Source organism: Puma concolor, chromosome D1 (assembly GCF_028749965.1).
Source record: "Puma concolor isolate L17-30 chromosome D1, mPumCon1.1.hap2, whole genome shotgun sequence".
Classification (NCBI taxonomy): domain Eukaryota; kingdom Metazoa; phylum Chordata; class Mammalia; order Carnivora; family Felidae; genus Puma; species Puma concolor.
In genome coordinates, this window is record NC_141676.1 from 100,253,360 (window position 1) to 100,272,191 (window position 18,832).

General features: G+C 46.8%; 1 protein-coding gene across 4 annotated transcripts; it reads right to left on the bottom strand.

Annotated features, from left to right (window-relative positions):
* Positions 1–1,169: 1,169 nt before the first annotated feature.
* On the bottom strand, positions 1,170–18,832 carry VPS11 (VPS11 core subunit of CORVET and HOPS complexes). Of its 4 annotated transcripts, none has more exons than XM_086678912.1 (17): positions 18,667–18,832; positions 10,705–10,916; positions 9,989–10,133; positions 9,761–9,896; positions 9,048–9,211; positions 8,287–8,534; positions 7,394–7,595; positions 6,833–6,984; positions 5,594–5,780; positions 4,813–4,959; positions 4,501–4,689; positions 4,232–4,393; positions 3,867–4,006; positions 3,580–3,782; positions 3,285–3,426; positions 1,802–2,024; positions 1,170–1,675 (listed from the first exon to the last, which is right to left on the bottom strand). In XM_086678912.1, exons 2-17 carry the CDS (start codon positions 10,893–10,895, stop codon positions 1,511–1,513), a joined length of 2,796 nt encoding a protein of 931 aa, XP_086535038.1. In that variant the 5' UTR covers positions 10,896–10,916; positions 18,667–18,832; the 3' UTR covers positions 1,170–1,510. The 4 variants fall into 4 exon arrangements, with proteins under 4 accessions (XP_086535038.1, XP_086535037.1, XP_086535040.1 ...); XM_086678911.1 differs by having other exon boundaries at positions 3,285–3,456; positions 18,667–18,829; XM_086678914.1 differs by having other exon boundaries at positions 3,285–3,456; positions 9,989–10,096; positions 10,637–10,916; positions 18,667–18,829.

Consider the following 18,832-nt stretch of genomic DNA (forward strand, 5'->3'; position numbering starts at 1 on the left):
CACAGCCCTGAAATAGGCAACACTCGTATTTCTTAACTGAGGAGACTGGCTCAGAGATCAAAGGTCATGCCCCAAGAAGGGGGGCGCCTGGGTGGCTCAGTCGGGTAAGTGTCTCACTTTAGCTCTTGGCTCAGGTCATGATCTCCCAGTTCGTGGGTTGGAGTCTCATGTTGGACTCTGCTGACAGCACAGAGCCTGGAGCCTGTTATGGATTCTGTGTCTCCCTCTCTCTGCCCCTCCCCCTGCTCACACTGTGTCTCTCTCAAAAAATAAACGTGAAAAAAAAGACAACCCAAGTGGGAGTGCCGTTATAAATGGCACATAATTATTAGTGGGAAAAGTGCTGGAGAAAGTGCTTGTATTAATAACCATGCACTGAGTGCCCACGTGCTAACTACCACCAAGGAACTGGACACCCATTCGCGCCTCAGGCCTTCACAACAGCTATACGCGATGTTGTCATTCCTAATGTACAGACGAAGAAACAGGTGCAGAGGAGGTAAGAGACAACCTAAATCAAACTAGGATTCAAACTTAGGTCAGCGGCCCCGAAGTCTGTATTCGTAGCCACTGCAAATACAGCGTACTCTCCCTTTTCCACATACTACCTAAACTCTAAAGCACAATGTCCGAGTTACTCTTCAGCTGAGTAACACGTAAGAGCAGTCTTCCCACACATTTGTAGGCAGACACGTAGCCACACAAACTTCAATGGGCAGCTTCCAAGAGGTAGGAAAAAAAGCGTTTCAACCAAGGCCCTTCTATCTTGTTTATCACTTGGTACTAAATCCGGCAAGACACCAACCTATGCATAATGAAGGCAGGCTCAAACCCCAGGATTCCCACCAGAATCTGCCTCCTGCTTGAGTATTTTGTGCAAACAAGAGCCACTGAGACCAGCCAGACTACAGAGCAGGCGCTAGTCTGGGGGCCTTGGTCCAGGTTGCTCCTGGAGCTCAGGTACCAGGCCTTTCGTCACTGAGGCTCTTCAGTAAACTGGTCGACTGGAGGCCACCAGCCCCACCCATTACTGGAATGAGGTCTTGTCAACATAATCTTCAAAGAACCCTGCAAGAAGGGAATTGGAGTTCTACAAGAGCAGAGGGAAAGTACATCTTGCACAATTAAGAATCACCAGGAAGTCCCCAGAACAAAACCTTCAACCCCCAAACCATTATATTCTTTTATTTATAGACTCTGGGAGCAAGGACCCAAGCACAGCCTGGTGCCCTTGGATAGAGAACAAAGCAGCTATTGTCCACACTCAGAGGTTGCTGAGGTACCCTCCCCCGCTGGTCTGGAATGATCCACACTGCTCAAAAAGTCAACAGGAGGAATGGCGGGCTGGCCGAAGAAGGGAGAAAAAGTCCTCTTTAGTCCTGAGGGCTATGGCATCAGATCAGGGTGGAGTCCTGGGCATGTCTGCCTGACTCCTGTGCAACAGCCCTACCTCTGTCCCCCATGTCCCTACTACTGTGCCTCCACTATCACACCCCTTCCCCTGAGCTGTTTAAGTGCCCCTCCTGGAGTGCATGAGCAAGTCCCGCTGCAGCCCAGCCTCCAGGCTTGCAGTCAGCCTGGCCGTGGGAGGGTCGGTCAGCAGAGTCAATTTGTTGAAAACCCCTCGGCCGAAGTAGTCAGCAATCACAGAGAAGCTATCGTTGGAGCACTTGAGCTGCAGGGAAAGAGGAGAGAAGAATCAGAACTGCAGGTGTCCTGTCCTGAGGAGGAGGAAAGAAAAGAAGCGAATGCTCCCGTGACTCTCCGTGAGTGGGGCAGTCATCTACCCACTCATGCCCACCTGGTGCTGGAACTGATCATGGAGATCACGTTTCTGTTCCTGGGCCCGGATCATATCCATGACCTTCCGGTTTTCAGGGAGGCAGGTGGGGCAGTCGGCATCACTTTCTGAGTAACTCTCAAAGCAGTGCTGGTGGAAGGAGTGGCCGCAGAGAAAGTGGACCGAGGGCAGCTCCAAGGCACTGTTACAGATGCTGCACTTGGTCTTCTGGAAAATCTTCGGACTGCAGGCAAGGGAGACCAGAAAGGAGTGGCAAAGAGTGGGGGCAGAGCCAAGAGCCGGGTGCAGAGAGAAGGTGGCAGGAGTCGATGAGGGGTCCCTGTCGAGGGACTACAAGCTCTTGCTCTTAACCACCAAAAGGGAGTGAAATGAGGATGCCGCCCGGGCCTGCAGAGTCTCAGCGTGCTTCCAGCAAGTCCGACTAACCGGTTCAGTTTTCACAACCACCACTAAATTGTCTTTCACGGTTTTTAAAAATTTTTCATGTTTGTTTATTTTTGAGACGGAGGGAGCACACACACACGAGTGGGGGAGGGGCGGGGAGAGAAGGGGACAGAGGATCCGAAGCAGGCTCCAAGCTGACAGCAGCGAGCCTGACCCGGGACTCAAACCCGCGAACCTTGAGATCATGACCTGAGCTGAAGTCGGACACTTAACCCGAGTGAGCTACCCAAGCGCCGTTTTTTTGTTGTTGTTTTTAATTGAAGTACAACTGACATACGTTACATTATTTTTGGGTGTACAACATGGTGATTGACAAGTCTGTGTGTTGCGCTATACGCTCACCACAAGTGTACCTACCATCTGTCACCACACAGCACCGTTACCACACCGACTACGTTCCCTGTGCTGTACCTTTCATCCCCGTGACATTCATTCCACAGCTGGGGAACTTGTACCTTTCAGATCTTTACTTAGACGTGATCCTTCCAGTGAGGACTTTCCTGGCCACCTTATAAACGAGCGCACACACACACACACAGCACCCCACTCCCCTTCCTAAACTAGTTTTCTCCTTAGACCTTATCACCATCTGACATACTGTAATATTTTCTTGAATGTATTCAGCGCCTGCCTACCTCTATGTTGTAAGCTCCACATGGCAGGGCTTTTTTCTGTCTGTGTTAAGATCAGTGCTTGCCATCTGACTCCTGATTTTAGCTCAGGTCATGATCTCACAGCCCTCCCCTGCTCTCGCCCTCTCTCCCTTTCCCTCTCTTAAAAAAAAAAAAAAAAAAATGTGTCTTTAGAAAAAAATACAGACTCATAAAAAGAAAAACACCTGCTGCAAGTTAACATCCTCCAAAAACCTAATGAATAACGATCTATGGAATAAACCATTCTTTGGAATTCTTCCATTAAAACAGATCTTCAAAAATGCAAAGTTTGAACATATTTTCATACAATCCTCTATGAAAAGTATTTAATGACACCCAGTGAAGAACAAGATTATCCCCCCTCCACATATCTAGTCGCCAAGTACCTCGCCTTGAGCTCCTGGATCTCCTGGCGGATGCGGGTGGTCTCCTCTCGGTACCGTCGCACCCGGAGCTCATCCTGTGCAATCTGCTGGCTCTGTTTCTGTAGTTTTTGGACCAGGTAGTCCCGGATGACAGACAGGGTGGCTGTGGAGTTGTGGGCCAGAGTCTGCACCACTGAGATTGGGCCCGGAAGGAAACAAGACAGTGAACCGAGCAGCACCCTCTCGATAGAATGGAAGCGCCCCTGCCCCAGAGCTGTGGGCAGCCCGCACCCCTCCCTACCGCCCTCTGAAGTACCTAGAAGCGGTGGCATGAGGTTCTTGCTCTCGATGTGCTTGAGCACGGCCGCCACATACTCCTTGCAGTCCTCCTCCTTGCGGGCAAAGTAGCTGAGTGCCTGTTCCCACAGGGACGGCTCCTGCTCCCCGTGGCGCTCGCACACAGCAATCACCTGCCGGTACTGCTCATGCTGCATGTGGTAGTGCATGATCTGCTGGAACCTGGGGCCGGGGCAAGGCGCACCTCAGTGGCTGTCCCTGGAAAACCGGATCCTCCCCCTTCCCTGAAGTTGCCCCAAATCTTACAGCTTCCCCTGCTCATAGAGGTAAAGGATCCCATCCTGGAAGTCGTGCATCTGGCAGAGGACCAGGGCCTTGTCAAAGACGTCGCAGAAGCGGCCGCTCTTCAGCAGGGAGATGGCCTCTGCATGAAGCTTCTCTTTGACCTAGGGAAGGAGGGTAGAGTTGCTGGGCATAAGGGGGGAAAAAATCACAAAGCTCTCTTGTGACAAGGCAAGTCAACTGCCTCTTCGATCGCCTCTTCACGGAGGAACCAGTTAGCCCCCAAGGGTGAGGGGTCACTGGTCTAAAGAATGCAGCAAAAGGCAACCACAAAAGATGGAAGGGCTGTCTTTTCTCCAGCATCTGCTGCAGCTTTCGCCAGGCCTCACCTGTGGATCTTTCTCATGGGCCCAGTTCTGTAGCCGCAGCTCAAGGAGTGTGTCATAGATGCCCTGCGGGGAGTCAGGCTGTACTTCACTCATGTGTTCTAGGAAAGCTTTCAACTCTCGAGGGTTGTTGGCAAAGATGGGGATGAACTCCTCTGAGTTGGCCTAGGATGGCAAGGGAGGAGAGAGGAGGCCAAGTGAGTGGGTGTGGTATCCATGAGGCCCCAGAAGTGATCCCCGTTGTCCAAAAGCCATTCTCCTTGACGTCTCACCCTGCAGCCTGGAGCCTCCCTGTCACCTCGGCCTTCGAGGCTAGGCTGATAGTCGGTACACAGTCCCTTCAGCAACTGGGTCGTCTGCTCTGGTATGTGGTGCATGAGGATCTTGCCATAGCGTTTCATGTTGCTCTCTGCCTGCTCAAAAGGCAGCTTGCCGATGTACCGAAGGGCTTCCTGATAATTCTGTGGAGAGGTAAGGGCAGAGTAAGCGCATGCTCCTGCCTTCCCACCAGGAAGTACTTTCATCATTCCGGGGAGGTCCTGGAAAAAGAACAGGTCTCTGTCTGGGTCAAGAGTCTCACTTACTTTAATGTCCTCTAGCTGAATCTTTAAGTACCACTCATGATGTGCATGGTTCTCAGCCAAGTAGAGGGCATGGGAGTAATAGCCAGCCTGCCGGAGGACCTTGATGGCTGTCTCCACATCAAAGTGGACTTCGCTCTCACTCTTGGTCTGCCAGGGAGACGTCAGACAAAATCATTCACAGAAAGGTTGTGGTTGGGGAAGGGAGAGGAAACCTGCATCTGAGACCAGATTCTTTTTTTTTTTTTTTTTTAACAGGAACTCTAGGCCCAATGTGGGGCTTGAACTCACGACCTGGAGATCTAGATTTGCATGTTCTACCAACTGAGCCAGCCAGGTGCCCCCTGACAGATTCTTAAGATAACAATAAAGTTGAGGCCGGGAGGGTTGGAGACAAAAAAAAAAAAAAAAAAAATTAAAGAAAGTCCATGGTTTTAAAACACTAGGTCCTCCTACTTCTCAGTAAGTTTTTAAGAGCTAAAGTCTTCCTCTTCCCCTACTATTACAGGGACACCTCTGGGGACCCAGGGGCCCACCACTGTTAATTCCCTGAGCTTACATACCCTCAAAAGTTCAAGCATCATAAAACAAGAGGGAGACAGGAGAGAACTAGCAGGAAAGGCTATTCCTCTTCCCAGTTTATAGACCAGAGGGTCCTGGTCCCCAAATAAGGTGAGCCCTTTCTTCTCCCTGCATCTGCTGAAAAAGGGGCAAACCCTGGTAAAGCCACCTCCCGCTCAGTGGGGCCCTCGGGGAATCTACCACCACCACCACCACCCTGCACCTTAATGAACTCCTCTAGCTTCGAACTGTCCTTGAGCTTGGTATAGCAGTTGAGCAGCAGGGTAGTGTGGTCAGCATTGGCCAGGGACTGCCGGTGCAGGGTCTGTAGGTAGGCGGTCAGGTTGTGGATGCGCTGGGCATCCAGAAACTTGCGGATCACATAGGATGGCTCCAACTTTCCAATGGTTCTAGAGAGACACGTGCATCAAACACCATCTGGATCAGCGTACTTCTCTTTCATGTACCTAGGAATCGCTTGCAGATCCTCAGCACGTCTGGGGGGAGGCCTGCGAATCTGTATTTCTAACAAGACCTGGATATCAATGCTACTAGACTGTAGACCACATGAGATGCAAGGCTAACACAGCACTGGTTCTTAAACTTGGCTGAAGATAGGAATTCTAGAAAGGTAGAGGGGCCAGACAGGTTCACACCACCTCTTAGTAGGGCAGAAAATTTCAAGAATTAGGGTTTCTTCAAGGGAAGAAACTGTAGAAGCCAAGAGATGAATACCCTTTCCCTTTAAAGAATCAAATCAAGGGGCATCTGGGTAGCTCAGTCGGTTAAGTGTCTGCCTTTGGCTCAGGTCATGATCTCATGGTTCATGAGTTTGAGCCCCCCATCGGGCTCTCTGCTGCCAGTGCAGAGCCCGCTTCAGATCCTCTGTCCTCATCTCTCTGCCCCTCCCCCACTTGTGCTGTGTCTCTCAAAAGAAACAAACAAACAAACAAATCAGGTCAAAATGAATTTTTTTTTTTTAAACTAAGCTTTGTGCCCAATGTGGGACTTGAACTCATGATGCTGAAATCAAGAGTCGTGTGCTCTACCAACTGTGCCAGCCAGGTGCCCCAAAAGTGAATATTAACAAAGGCCAGCCTAAACAAGAACGGGTGCCTGGCTGGCTCTGTCAGTAGAGCATGTAACTCTTGATCTCGGGGTTGTGAGTTCAAGCCTCACATTGGGTGTGAAGCCTACTTAAAAAATATAGATACACAGGTAAAAACAAAATAAAGTTTAAAACAAGAGATACTCATCAGCTCCACTGCACCCTGGTCATGTAATATTTGACCCTAAATGTTCCCTTTACGGTAAACTGTACCAACTTCTCACCCAGGCCATCACAGTTTCTGCAGGGAAAAAGGATGGCTCCTTTTGGTGGAGTCCACTCCCCTAACCCAAGCCCAGGTGTTAGTCTATCTGGCTGCATTTAGAGCTATATCCTAAAGCAACCAAGACTAACCGGATATACTGTTGAACAGCCCCATCATGGTTGCCCTTGCTGTAGAGATGGTCCCCATACTGCATGAAGATCTGGGCCAACCCATCACTATCTAGGTGCTGGCTCTTGGCCAGGTTAATGGCCATCTCAAATAGGTTCTTCTTAAACAGCATCTGCAAGGGGAGAGAGATTAGAAAATTACTAGAAGCAGTCCTGAGGAGACACCCTACCAGAAAGCAGCTACAACACACAAGCCAGACGGTCCTGGATTTCTGATCTGCCTAGATCCTAGACAGGGCAAGACCTCTCAGATACCCCGAAGTCCAACATGGCCTTACTTTCCAAGGCTCTCTGCAGATGAATGGACCCTGAGAGTGGACTCAGGCTCTCAGCCATTACTTTACTCTTAAAACCTCATCCCAGGCCATTTACCTTGTAATTCAGCCCTAAAGGAGCTAGGTAAGGCTGTGCCCCAAAGGGAAGGAAACACCCTGGCCAAGGTGACTTGGCCTCCAAGAGGAGCCTGTTCCTACACCTGCGTCTGGGTGCCCGTGGCCAGCTCTGGAAATCTGGTGGCCTTGCCTCCAGTTTGGTCTGTGTGTCCTTCTCCTGCAGCGCGTGGACCCGCCCATCCCGCGTCAGCACGTACAGGGAGCCCCACTCAGCAAGAACGTCCACTACGTCCTCAAAGACGGCACTATAGGCTATGAACTTGTTGCACAGGTCGTAGATGTTGAGGATCTGCTTGTCGGAGCTCTGGGAGTCCCTACTGGTAAACTCTGACCTGTGTGGGAAAGAAAAAGCACCAGCTATTTGCACCAGCTCCTCTTCCCATGACAACTTTGGTGCTGCCTACTCTGCCCAGAACAAATCACCCTCTGGCCCCTCTAGCAGCATATCCCATAAATGCAGCATTGCATGGGCAGTTGTAGGAAGAGAACACATAGACCTGATCGTACCTTTCAGGATCCTACCATTAACATAAGGGGTAGCTTAAAAAATTAAGAACATCCAAACACCCATTCATATAATTAGCCCCTGGTACATGTGAGATACTGCACTTAGTGCTGACTGAAGATAAACACTGACACGGATCATTTCCATCATGAGGAAGAGCGTGCCACCCCTTTTCAGGTGGCTCAGAATAAAAATACTGTGTCCTGCATTCCCCAGCCCTTTATAGCTTCTCCACTGTTCATTTCCTTGTTCCGCCACCCAGTGTGTTTTGACTGAAGAGTAAAAAAAACAAAAACAGGTCAAAAATTCCCTGGGGCGTTCTAGGGCACTTAGCAAATACCTGTAGCAAAAATACATTTTTTCAGTAAAAATGTTACAACTGAATCTAAGTGTGAGGACAATGTACAGAACACCAAAGTAGCAGACTGACAGGATTGGGGTATTAGGATTTTAAAATCATGCTAATTCTGGCAAACAAGTGCAGCCTTCTCCCTTTCCCTCCCCCCTGGAGTCCTTACTTGGGAGAAACCTTCCGGTCACGGGAGACAATGACAAGGTAGCCTCTAAACCAGTGAGCAATGAGTTTATGGCCCTCGAAGGCAAAGCAGGGCCCACGTTCATCAGGCTGGTACAAGTAGACACATTCGTCTCCAGCCACTATGAACTGCAGGTCCTGAGAAGGGTCGCTTAGAGCTGAGCAGCGCAGGCCACAACCATGGGTGTCCAACTCCACACGAGGGTAGTCCTTTCCAGAAACTATATAGGACTGCAAGAAGAAAGGCGTTAACAGGCTCCCTTTCAGGAGGGGGCATCTAAGCCTTCCCAAAGGTATTCCCATCTCCATACTGGCTCTCTTTCTTTTTGACTCTTAGCACCCTAACACTTTCCCTGGCTCCTTGCTTTGTCCATTACCATCACCCACATTTTCTCCCTCTGTGTGTATGGTCACTAACTACAGGAAAACTGCCACTGCAAGAAATGCAATAATTTTGAACTTTTACCAAGACCATACTTGAGAGGAGACTGTTAGAAATTAAGAGCATCAGTGTCCGATGTTACTTAACAAGTTAGGGGGAAAAAAGCAGGTCTTTCACTACAAGCCCATTGTTCTTTTCCTAACTCTGACTCTTCCTTGCCTCTTAAGTGAAAAAATAAAATATTAAGCTGGGCAAATGACTCAAGGCTACATGATAAAGAGTTTAAGAACCCTACCTCTCGTCATTTCCTTATCGTAGGCCCCTTTCTTGCCTGCCCCTAACAGTGCAGGTCCCCATCATACCTGAACGTTCTCAGTTGTCACAACAAACAAATGAGTGGTCTTTCCCGCTTGGCGAAACGCCAGTCCAGTAACAGGATAGTTGCCCTTGTGCAGAATCTGGGTCTTGCTATGCCGGTCCCGTGTGATGTCTCCTTTGTTCAATGTAACACTGCCATCTGTGAAACCTGTAGGGGACCAGGAAACAGCACTTCATTGAGGCTGAAAAGATCAGGGAGCACAGAAGGGGGAAAAGACCATTTAAGGCACTTGTTAGAAGTGACAAGCTTTCAGGGTGCTTGGGTGGTTCAGTCAGTTAAGCATTTGACTCTTGATTTCAGCTAAAGTCATAACCTCATGGTTTGTGGGATTGAGCCCTGCGTCGGGCTCTGTGTTGACAGCATGGAACCTGCTTGAGATTCTCTCTCTTTCCCTCTCTCTCTCTCTGCCCCTCTACCTGACTCGTTCTCACTCTCAAAATAAATAAACTTAAAAAAAGAAGTAACAAGCTTTCTCCTTATATCTAACTCTTCCAATGGTTAACATAAAAATCGGTGCACACAGGCTCTTTTTCAAAGAACGAAACTAAATGCTTTCCCGCTCCAAACTTTACTATCTCAAAGGCCTTAGTTCAGTATAAAGTGGCCTCATTAAAACAATGAAGACGAGCTGCAAAAGCAACTCTGAAGAAAATCTATAAAAACCACGGAGTGTTAGCTTTGCCTTCTTCCGCTTACCAATGGCCATAAAGTTGAGATTTTCATGGACAGTCAAACAAGACACAACAGTTGGCTCTGTTCCTGGGATGGCAGGGAAGATGCGAGTGCAGAGTGGATTGCCACCATCTCTCTTTTCCAGGTTCCAGATTTTTACCTGTGAACAGACCTCAGATATGTGAATACTACTCACCCTCCAACAGCCATTCCCAGGGCCTGGGTCTTTCCCACTTCCTTTCTGGGACTCACCAGGGGGTTGATGCCTTCTTCATCTTCACCAACAGATGCCAAAATATTGTGCTGCTTCAGCTGATATAGGTGTGTCACCCGTAGTTTGTAGGCTTGGAAGCCTGTAAGCTGTAGAGAGCGGGGCAAGAACCAGATTTGGCCTTCCATATGTGTAGAATAGTCAAGGAACCTCCTTTCCAAGGAGACAGACTTCTATTTAGACCAGATCCCAGACAACTACTAACATATATTATTTAATCTCTCTCAAATTTTCAAGAATTTCTCCACATATTATCTCCCAAAAGTTCTCCATCTTAAAACCAGTGAAAACGGAGACCAGAGTTTAGTAGCAACAATATGAAGAACAAAGCAGCAAACTTCTAGTCTCACAATTTGGGCAGGAGAGATCATGCCACCTTACACATTCATCTTGTAAAGCCAACCTGCATACGCTGTTTAGATAAATCTTAAAAATAGCCTTGCCAAACTGGTATCTTACACCTCTTTCACAGAGAAGTAAATGGAAGCCCGAAGAGGTTGCCTTGCCCACGACTGCTCAGTTGGCAACAAGTTACAGAATGGACTTCCTCCTTTCTTCCCTCAGGCCACAGAAGGAGCCACTGGGCGCCCACCTAAAGGAAAGTGTCACGTAACACGAACCCCTCTGACCGACAGATTCCATCCCAGCTGGATCTCTTCAGGGATCCGGGGAGGGAACAGACAGCTCCAGAGGAAGGATATCTCCAAAGACGAGGCTCCCTCGGCCTGAGTCGCAGACAGTGATGCCAGGAGGAAGGCAAAGGAACTTAGAAGCAGCGGGTCCTGAGGCAGGTGCAGCCGCGGGAGCAGCACCATCGTTGCCCAGCGGCTCCTTCACCAGCTCCTTGTCGAAGAAAACGAAACGCCGCCACTGCAGGTAGGCCGCCATCTTGGCCGAAGGTCCCCGCCTCTGGGAGAGAGGTCATGTGAGAGGGGCGAAAGGATCACGTGAGCCGACAGATTCCTGGGGCCTGAGTGCACATGCGCCCTGGCGGCCAGGTGACAGCTTCCCGCGGCGGGGAGAGTGGGCGGGGCCGCGTGAGGTAGGACTCCCCGCCGGTCCGTCGCCCCGCAGTTGGCCTGTTTACCGGCTCTGTACCTGCGCTGGCTAAAGTGCTTCTGAAGTGCTGGACCCTTCACCTCTTTGAGCATCAGTTTCCTCCTTTATTAAATTCGTGGGCACTGAAGGATCAAGATGAGGACTATCACACGCCTTAATTGTAACCCACTGTGCTCAAGCGGATTATGACCTCCTACGACGGTTTTGAGGCATGAATAAGCCAATGTATATGAAACTGGCTTTTCAGCTGTAGGAGCGGAGACATAAAGTTAGAAGTTTGTGTCTGCAACGAGATACGGATTGCGCACCGCAATCAGTGTCTTACGTTCATTTTTGTGTCCCTCTGTCAGTGTGGCATGAATTAGACATGTAGAATCTGTTTCTTAACGAAGCTAGGAAATACTTGTGGGGCAGGAACTCTCAAGAGCGTGGGCTTTTTTTCCCTTTCCGTAGTGGGAGGGTATGGGACATAAGCCGAACGTGGGAAAAGGCCTGGAAGTGGCAGCTCTGGGAGCTGAGTGATTTAACAAGTGGCAAGTGTCTAAGATATTCCATGGCCACCCACCATTTACATCTCTGGCTAAAGCAAGTGTTCCTGGGGAAAACTGTAGGTGAACAGTTTGGCGTCACAAGGAGCTCTGTACAGGAGTGGCAGTCATTTTGAGATCATACGGACATATGAAAAAGTGACCATGTGGTATCTGTGAAGTTTGTTTTTGCATCTCTCTCCCCCACAGCTTTTTATTTCCAGAAAATGTTGTCTTTATTCCCACCAGCTGGAGATCCCAGAACGCGGGGGCTGTGTTTTGTTTACCATGACCAGTCCTAACAGAGCCCGGTAGAGGCTTCCTGTGTGGTTGAAGGAATAAATGTGGATGATTTTCCTCTTACCCCCGCCTCTCCTCAATCTGGTTGACGGGAAAGGTAGTGTCCATTTGCTAAAGAGATAAGTGAGGGGAAGAAACTGTATAGCACATAGATTTCCTGACTTCTAGCTCAGATTTCTTTCCTCTTTCACAGTTTCAACATCTAAACCCATGTGCAGAAGTATAAATGGGGAGTAGCCTGGACCCACTTTCACCTGCTGAGTATATTTTGTATTACTTATTGGAATGTTTGCAAGTGTGTTACGTCAATCGTTAAGACTATGAATAACATGTTAAAACAAGTGACGTGGGGGGCATCTAGCTGGCTCAGTTGGTGGAGCATGTGACTCTTGATCTCAGGGTCATGAGTTCAAGCCTCATGTTGGATGCAGAGTTTACATTAAAAAAAAAAAAACAGTGATGTGAGGACAAGGGGTGAAGGATGGGTGAAATAGATAAAGGGGATTAAGAGGTATTTACAAAAAAAAAAAAAAGACAGGGATGTAATGTACAACATAGGGAATACAGCCGATAATATTGCACAAACTTTGTATGGCCACAGATGGTTTACTGGATCTATGTGGTAACCATTTTGTAATGTGTATAAACACCACGTACACATGAAATGAACACAAGGTTGTACATAAGTCACTTTTCAAGAAAAGAAAACAAGCAATGTGAAATATAGAGACGTGAACAGCAGAGTGGCATCTTTGTTGTTGATTTAGGTGCTCCTCCTACTGTCTAACGGCAGAGGTCCAGAGTTTTCCTACTTCCTATTTGAACCTGGGAAGGCCTATGCCCATTTGGTCTTATTGATGAGGGTACAAAGGCAGGGATTGGTGACCCACTGCACTTCTTCAGATTCACTGCCTTCCTTCCCTTCCTCCTTTAGACAAACATGTATCAAGTACTCACTATCCCTGCAATTGTACTAAATGCCCAGAATATAAATATGAACAAGAGGTGGTTCTTGCCCTTTAGGGAGCTCAACCACCACCATGGGAGACAGACATAGGAATGACTGCCAGTAACCAGCCCTGAATTTCATACAATTAATTATACCTAACAGAGTGCTTTCACTTTTTATGGACTTTCCTAGCAACCATCTGCAGAAGTATCATTATCTCCGGTGAGAAACGGGAGTCTCTATGAGGTTCAAGTGACTCTCTGGGCAAGCACATCAAAGTTCTTCAGTTCCCTAACCTTTAATTAGATGCTCTTCTGGAGTGTGAAGCTAGGCTGTACTTGTCAGAACATACACCAGGATTTGTCTTTTTGTTATACTTGTCTGAATCCAGGAACTTCAGTATAGTGAGGAAGATAAGCAGAGGAACTACACAGAAAATGATGTACTAATTGTTACAGTTCTGTATTTGGAGAACTTTGAGTTCTGAAGGGACTAAAGAAGCAATTCAAGTCTTTAGCTCGAAATTAAAGGGATCGCAACTCAGAATCAAGGATTGCCTAGCAACGGCCTCTCTTTTCTGCATTAGCAAAATGCTGCCCATGATGTATAAAACAGTCATATTCACTGGAGCAAAACAGGAACTTTTCTTGTTTTGGCTTCAAACTTTTATTTTCTATCAGGTTTTGTTTTTTTGTTGTTTTTTTCCTGCCTCATGTGGCTCTCTGGGTAGAAAACCATTTTTTAGACTACTGAAAAGTCTGGGCTTTTTTCTCTTAACCCCTAAAAGGCTATCAAAAGTTTCCACCTTAGCAACAGGACAGCTAAAGTTTCCGCTTCAGCAACAAACTCAGAGGTCTCCCCATACAGGTTCCAAAGTCACAGGGAAACAGGAGGAAGCAATTAGCTCATTATTGATTGTGAAAATCTGGCCAAAAAAAAAAAAAAAAAAAAAAAAGGGAAGGGAAATTCCCCATGAACTTGGCAAAGCACTTAACCAAGCTTTTAACAACTGCAGTAGTGCCCATTTTTAAGTTGTATTTCTCTAGAGTAATAATAAAAACAAGTGGTTAACTAACATGTACTTGGTGCTTAGGATGTTCCAAGCACTCTACTAAGCACTTTACCCCCTTGTACATCAACCTTGTGAGGCATGTACCAGCATGTCGCTTTTAATGATGTGGAAATTGAGGCTCAGGAAAGCTAAACAACTTGCCTAGAGTCACACAGGTAGGAAGTAGTGCTTACAGGCAAATCCAGGTCTGTCCAACTCTGAAGCCCCATATTGTGGGTGCTTGATTTATTTTTTAAACAATATTTATTTATTTTTGAGAGAGAGAAAGAGACACAGAGCAGGAACACTGGATGGGCAGGTAAACACAGAATCCGAAGCAGGCTCCAGGCTCTGAGCTGTCAGCTCGAACCCACAAGCCGTGGCATCATGACCTGAGCCGAAGTCGGACACTCAACCGACTGAGCCACCCAGGCACCTCTGGGTGCTTGATTTAAATTTTTGTTTTTAGAAGTCAATTCCATAAATTTGTTCATAAATCTGAGTGATTTTCTAGGTGTTCGTGAAATCACAGAATTCAAGAACACAAAAAGCCTTGCTTTCTCTGGACACATAATCATTCCCATCTCAATGCAAACTGGGAAATGTCCCCAGTACTTTGTCTCCTCATCCACTCCTCACTCCATCCAATTCAAATTCATAATACCAGGACTGGAGAATTGCATCAGTATTTTTTTCCAATGTTTTTTAGATTTATTTTGAAAGAGAGAGAGAATCCCAAGCAGGCTCTGCATTCCTCAGTGTGGGGCTCAAATTCATGAACAGTGAGATCATGATCAGAGTCGAAATCAAGAGTCAGATGCTTAATCAACTGAGCCACCCAGGCACCCCTGTAACCTTAACAGTATTATTAAAGATACAGGGGCTGTCATTCACTGCTGTTGGTAGTGCATATGGTAAACTTTTCTGGAGGGCAACTCGGCAATATGTATCAAATGCCTAAAGAGGAATTTAAGCCTGCATAGGCACTTCTAGGAATTTATCCTAAGTAGATTATAGGGGACAGATTTGCATAAATATCTGTCAATAAAAGTGTCTACTGCAATTTTATAATAGAAGGGAAAAAGGAAGCAACATAATTGTCAAATACTAATGTTGGTAAATAAAATTATTGTAGTTCTTTATACAAATCTATAAAAATAGCCACTGAAAATTCTGTAGAGGAAAAATGACATAGGAAAATTAACGGAATTAGTCACAAAATATTATCTCCATTAAAGTGTAAAGTGTGTGCATATACATCAGAATGCTAAGTGTTTAATTTAAAAAATGGAATTGTGGGTGATTTTTATTTTACTATTTGTTTTTCCTATGTTCTTCAGTTTTCTTCAATCACATTTCTTTCATAATTCTAAAACCATTGGTGAAGAAATAGAAAATAAAAACAAAAACAAAAACAAAACTTATCTAGGTACAGCCTCTCCTGCTAAAAGTGAGTTTTCCCCTGTCTCAGGGTTCCAGCAAAATCAAACCTTCTAGTCTTTTGAGTGACACAAAATAACTTCTAAAAATTTTCTAAAATAACTTCTAAAAATTTTATTAAGGTATAACATATATAGAAAAGCATACATACCATGGCCCATTACATTTTCACAAAGCCATTGCAACCAGCATGGTAACCAGAGCGCGGCAAGCACCCCCAAGAAGCGTGTTATGTCCTCTTCTAAACACTAGCACCCCACAAGGGTAAGCACCGTCTCCACCTCTATCACCATAGCTTAGTTTTGCCTGGTTTTAAACTTTATATAACTGAAATCATAAAGTATGTACCCTTTAGCTTCTGGCTTCTTTCACTCAGTATTAGCTTTGTGGGCTTTAGTTAAGTCGCAGACTGTAATCATAGACCATTTTCATTGCTGTATAGAATTATATTGTGTGAATTCACCACAATTTATTTACCGATCCAACTATTTTTTTATTTTGAGAGAGAGAGAGAGAGAGAGAGAGAATCCCAAGCAGGCTCTGAGCTGTCAGTGCATAGCTCAACATGGAGCTTGATCTCACGAACCATGAGATCATGACCTGAGCTGAAATCATGAGTTGGATGCTTAACCGACTAGGCCACCAAGGCACCCCTACCCATCCAACTATTGATAGGCATTTAGGTAATATTCAATTTGGGGCCGTTATGAATAAAGCTATTACAAACAGTCTCTTAGTGAATATATATAAGCATTACCTAAACCTAAGATGGAAGTTGCTGAATGACAACTAATTTTATTTATTTTAACGTTTATTTATTTTTGAGACAGAGACAGAGCATGAACGGGGGAGGGGCAGAGAGAGAGGGAGACAAAGAATCGGAAGCAGGCTCCAGGCTCTGAGCCATCAGCCCAGAGCCCGACGCGGGGCTCCAACTCACAGACCGTGAGATCGTGACCTGAGCTGAAGTCGGACGCTTAACCGACTGAGCCACCCAGGCGCCCCGACAACTAATTTTTAAAATTCTCCTGAACCAGGATGTTTGTCCTGATTAACACTGCCCTCAGCATATGATGTAACATGCATGGTTTATAACATATGCACATGCTCCTGCTAATGTGTTCACTTTAATCTTCTGACAGTTGCACATGTCCTGCAAGATGGCAACTTTAGGGTTTCTGCTCAGGGTGGGGGAAGCGATGTAGTCCTCAAATGTTATTAACATGTTGTTCTAAGTGAGAACTAGTGAATTCAGCTGCCTTCGTCAATCTAAATCAGGTGTTTTACCTTAACATTTTCCCATCATTTTACAACTTGTTCTTGTGAAACACTAGGGTCCTCTCTGGTCAGAAAACAAAACAGGTGACTCTCTAGAGCACTCGCACCTGCCGCACCTCCCAAGGGGACAGATACCCAGGTCGAAAACCGTAGCTGCAGCAAAACTGTACTCCCACCAAGGATAACCCGAGGATGGGAGCTCACTTAGGAGCAGATCAAACTGACCTTCTTAGTGTCCCAATTTGCACACATTCAATAGGTTTTTTTTTTTTTTTTTTTGAACATTTATTTATTTTTGGGACAGAGAGAGACAGAGCATGAACGGGGGAGGGGCAGAGAGAGAGGGAGACACAGAATGGGAAACAGGCTCCAGGCTCTGAGCCATCAGCCCAGAGCCCGACGCGGGGCTCGAACTCACGGACCGCGAGATCGTGACCTGGCTGAAGTCGGACGCTTAACCGACTGCGCCACCCAGGCGCCCCTCAATAGGTTTTTAATAAGTACACTGAGAGGCGCCTGGGTGGCTCAGTCGGTTGGACGTCCAACTTCAGCTCAGGGCATGATCTCGAGGTTCATGAGTTCGAGCCCCACATCGGACTCTCTGCTGTTGACTCAGAGCCCGCTTCAGATCCTCTCCCCCTCTCTCTGCCCCTTCCCCTCTCACTCTCAAAAAATAAACTAAAAAATAAATAAATTAATAAGTGCACTGAAACCATAAACATGTTTCCCAACAGACTGACTTTTCCAAAGGCAAGGACATGGTCATCCCCATCTCTGGAATCCCACACCTAGTGCAATGCTTATAACTGACAGAGGCCCAATAAATATTAGAAATGAATAATCTGTTTGAAATGGATGGAATCTATCCTACCAGACTGCTACCCAAAAGTTGGGTCAGTCATACAGTAACAAAATCTTTCTCTGTGGAACTGAAATGACAACTTAGCATGTCTCATAGAGCTGAAATGACAACTTAGATATCCATCACTGTGGCTGGCCAACCCCCGTGCTATGGAATGTTCTACAGCAGTAAACAATGAGGTGAATCTTTACACACTGATCCGGAAAACGCTCCGTGATATGTTATTACTTTCAAAAAAAAAAAGGGGGAGAAAATGCAAGCTGCAAACAAACTTCATTATACAACATTTTATCATTTAAAAAGAAAGCAAAAGCTACAGATTTCAACAAATGTCCATAAATGCCCAGGAGGAGGCCTGGAAGGTTACACACCACACTGTTAACAGTAGATAATTCCAGAAAGAGTGAGACTGAGCATGGTATCAGAGGGATTTATTTCTCCTTATTTCTACCAAGATCTCCATATGAAGACTGAACAGTCCACAAAGGGAAGAAAAATAGACCTCTCCCTGATACTACCAGTAGATGTGTTTATCTTCCAAGTACAGACACCTGACTACCCTGCCTCCCTAAGCATCATGAAAAATGTAGGGAAAGGAACAGGTAAGAGTTCCTTAAACAAGTCCTGGCCGTTACAGCCAGGACCTTCTAGGGAACCTTCTGCGAAGGGAGGCTAGGAGTCGATTTCGGAAGAGGGAGGATACAGGAGACCGATTTTCCACATTTAAGAAAAGTGCGCTCAGGTCAACAAAACGGGGGTGGGGGTGGGGCAGGTTGAAAAAAGAAAAGTGAGCTCTCCAAGCGCTGTGCACACTTCCATTAGGCTACGAAGTACACAGAAGGGAGGGAGGAGCGCCAAACCTGCCCGAGATACTTTAATTCTGACAGAAGCGGGAAAAAAGAAGATATACAAGATTTAAAGGAACGGAAACATGAGGTGATGCATTTATGCTCAGTTGATCACAGCCTCATAGATAAAAGTGTCTTTTGCGTGCAGCGCTTTCCATTTTGGAATATTCTGTCTCAGAAAAATGGGTCTTAGAGTAAGGGGTCCAGGCCAAGTTCTGTTATCTCTGTCCCACCAGCGAAGATCTGTCTTGGTGTCTTTAAGGTGAAACGAAGGTGGGGGTGGACCAAGCCTGAAGCGTAGCCATTCTGGATTTCTATCCGAAGCCTAAGCAGTTCAATACCAACCAGCAAGCGAGAGCCTCTTCCGCGTGGCTGCGGAGGGGATGCCGGTCATTCCTGCTCCTCGGCCGGGGCTCCCCTGGTGACCGGAGTAAGGGGACCGACTGCGGGACTGTCCGGGTGCTCACTTGCACGGGACACGAGTCACTCCCGACACCGGCAGTCCGGCATC

Bases quoted from the DNA above. Each gene is read 5' to 3' on its own strand.
- VPS11 (XM_086678911.1), bottom strand. From the start codon at position 10,895: ATGGCGGCCTACCTGCAGTGGCGGCGTTTCGTTTTCTTCGACAAGGAG. The intron at 4,007-4,231 runs GTGAGGCCTGGC...CTCCTTCCCTAG, and splicing joins CCCATGAGAAAGATCCACAG to GTCAAAGAGAAGCTTCATGC. The intron at 1,676-1,801 runs GTGGGCATGAGT...CTTTCCCTGCAG, and splicing joins ATGATCAGTTCCAGCACCAG to CTCAAGTGCTCCAACGATAG.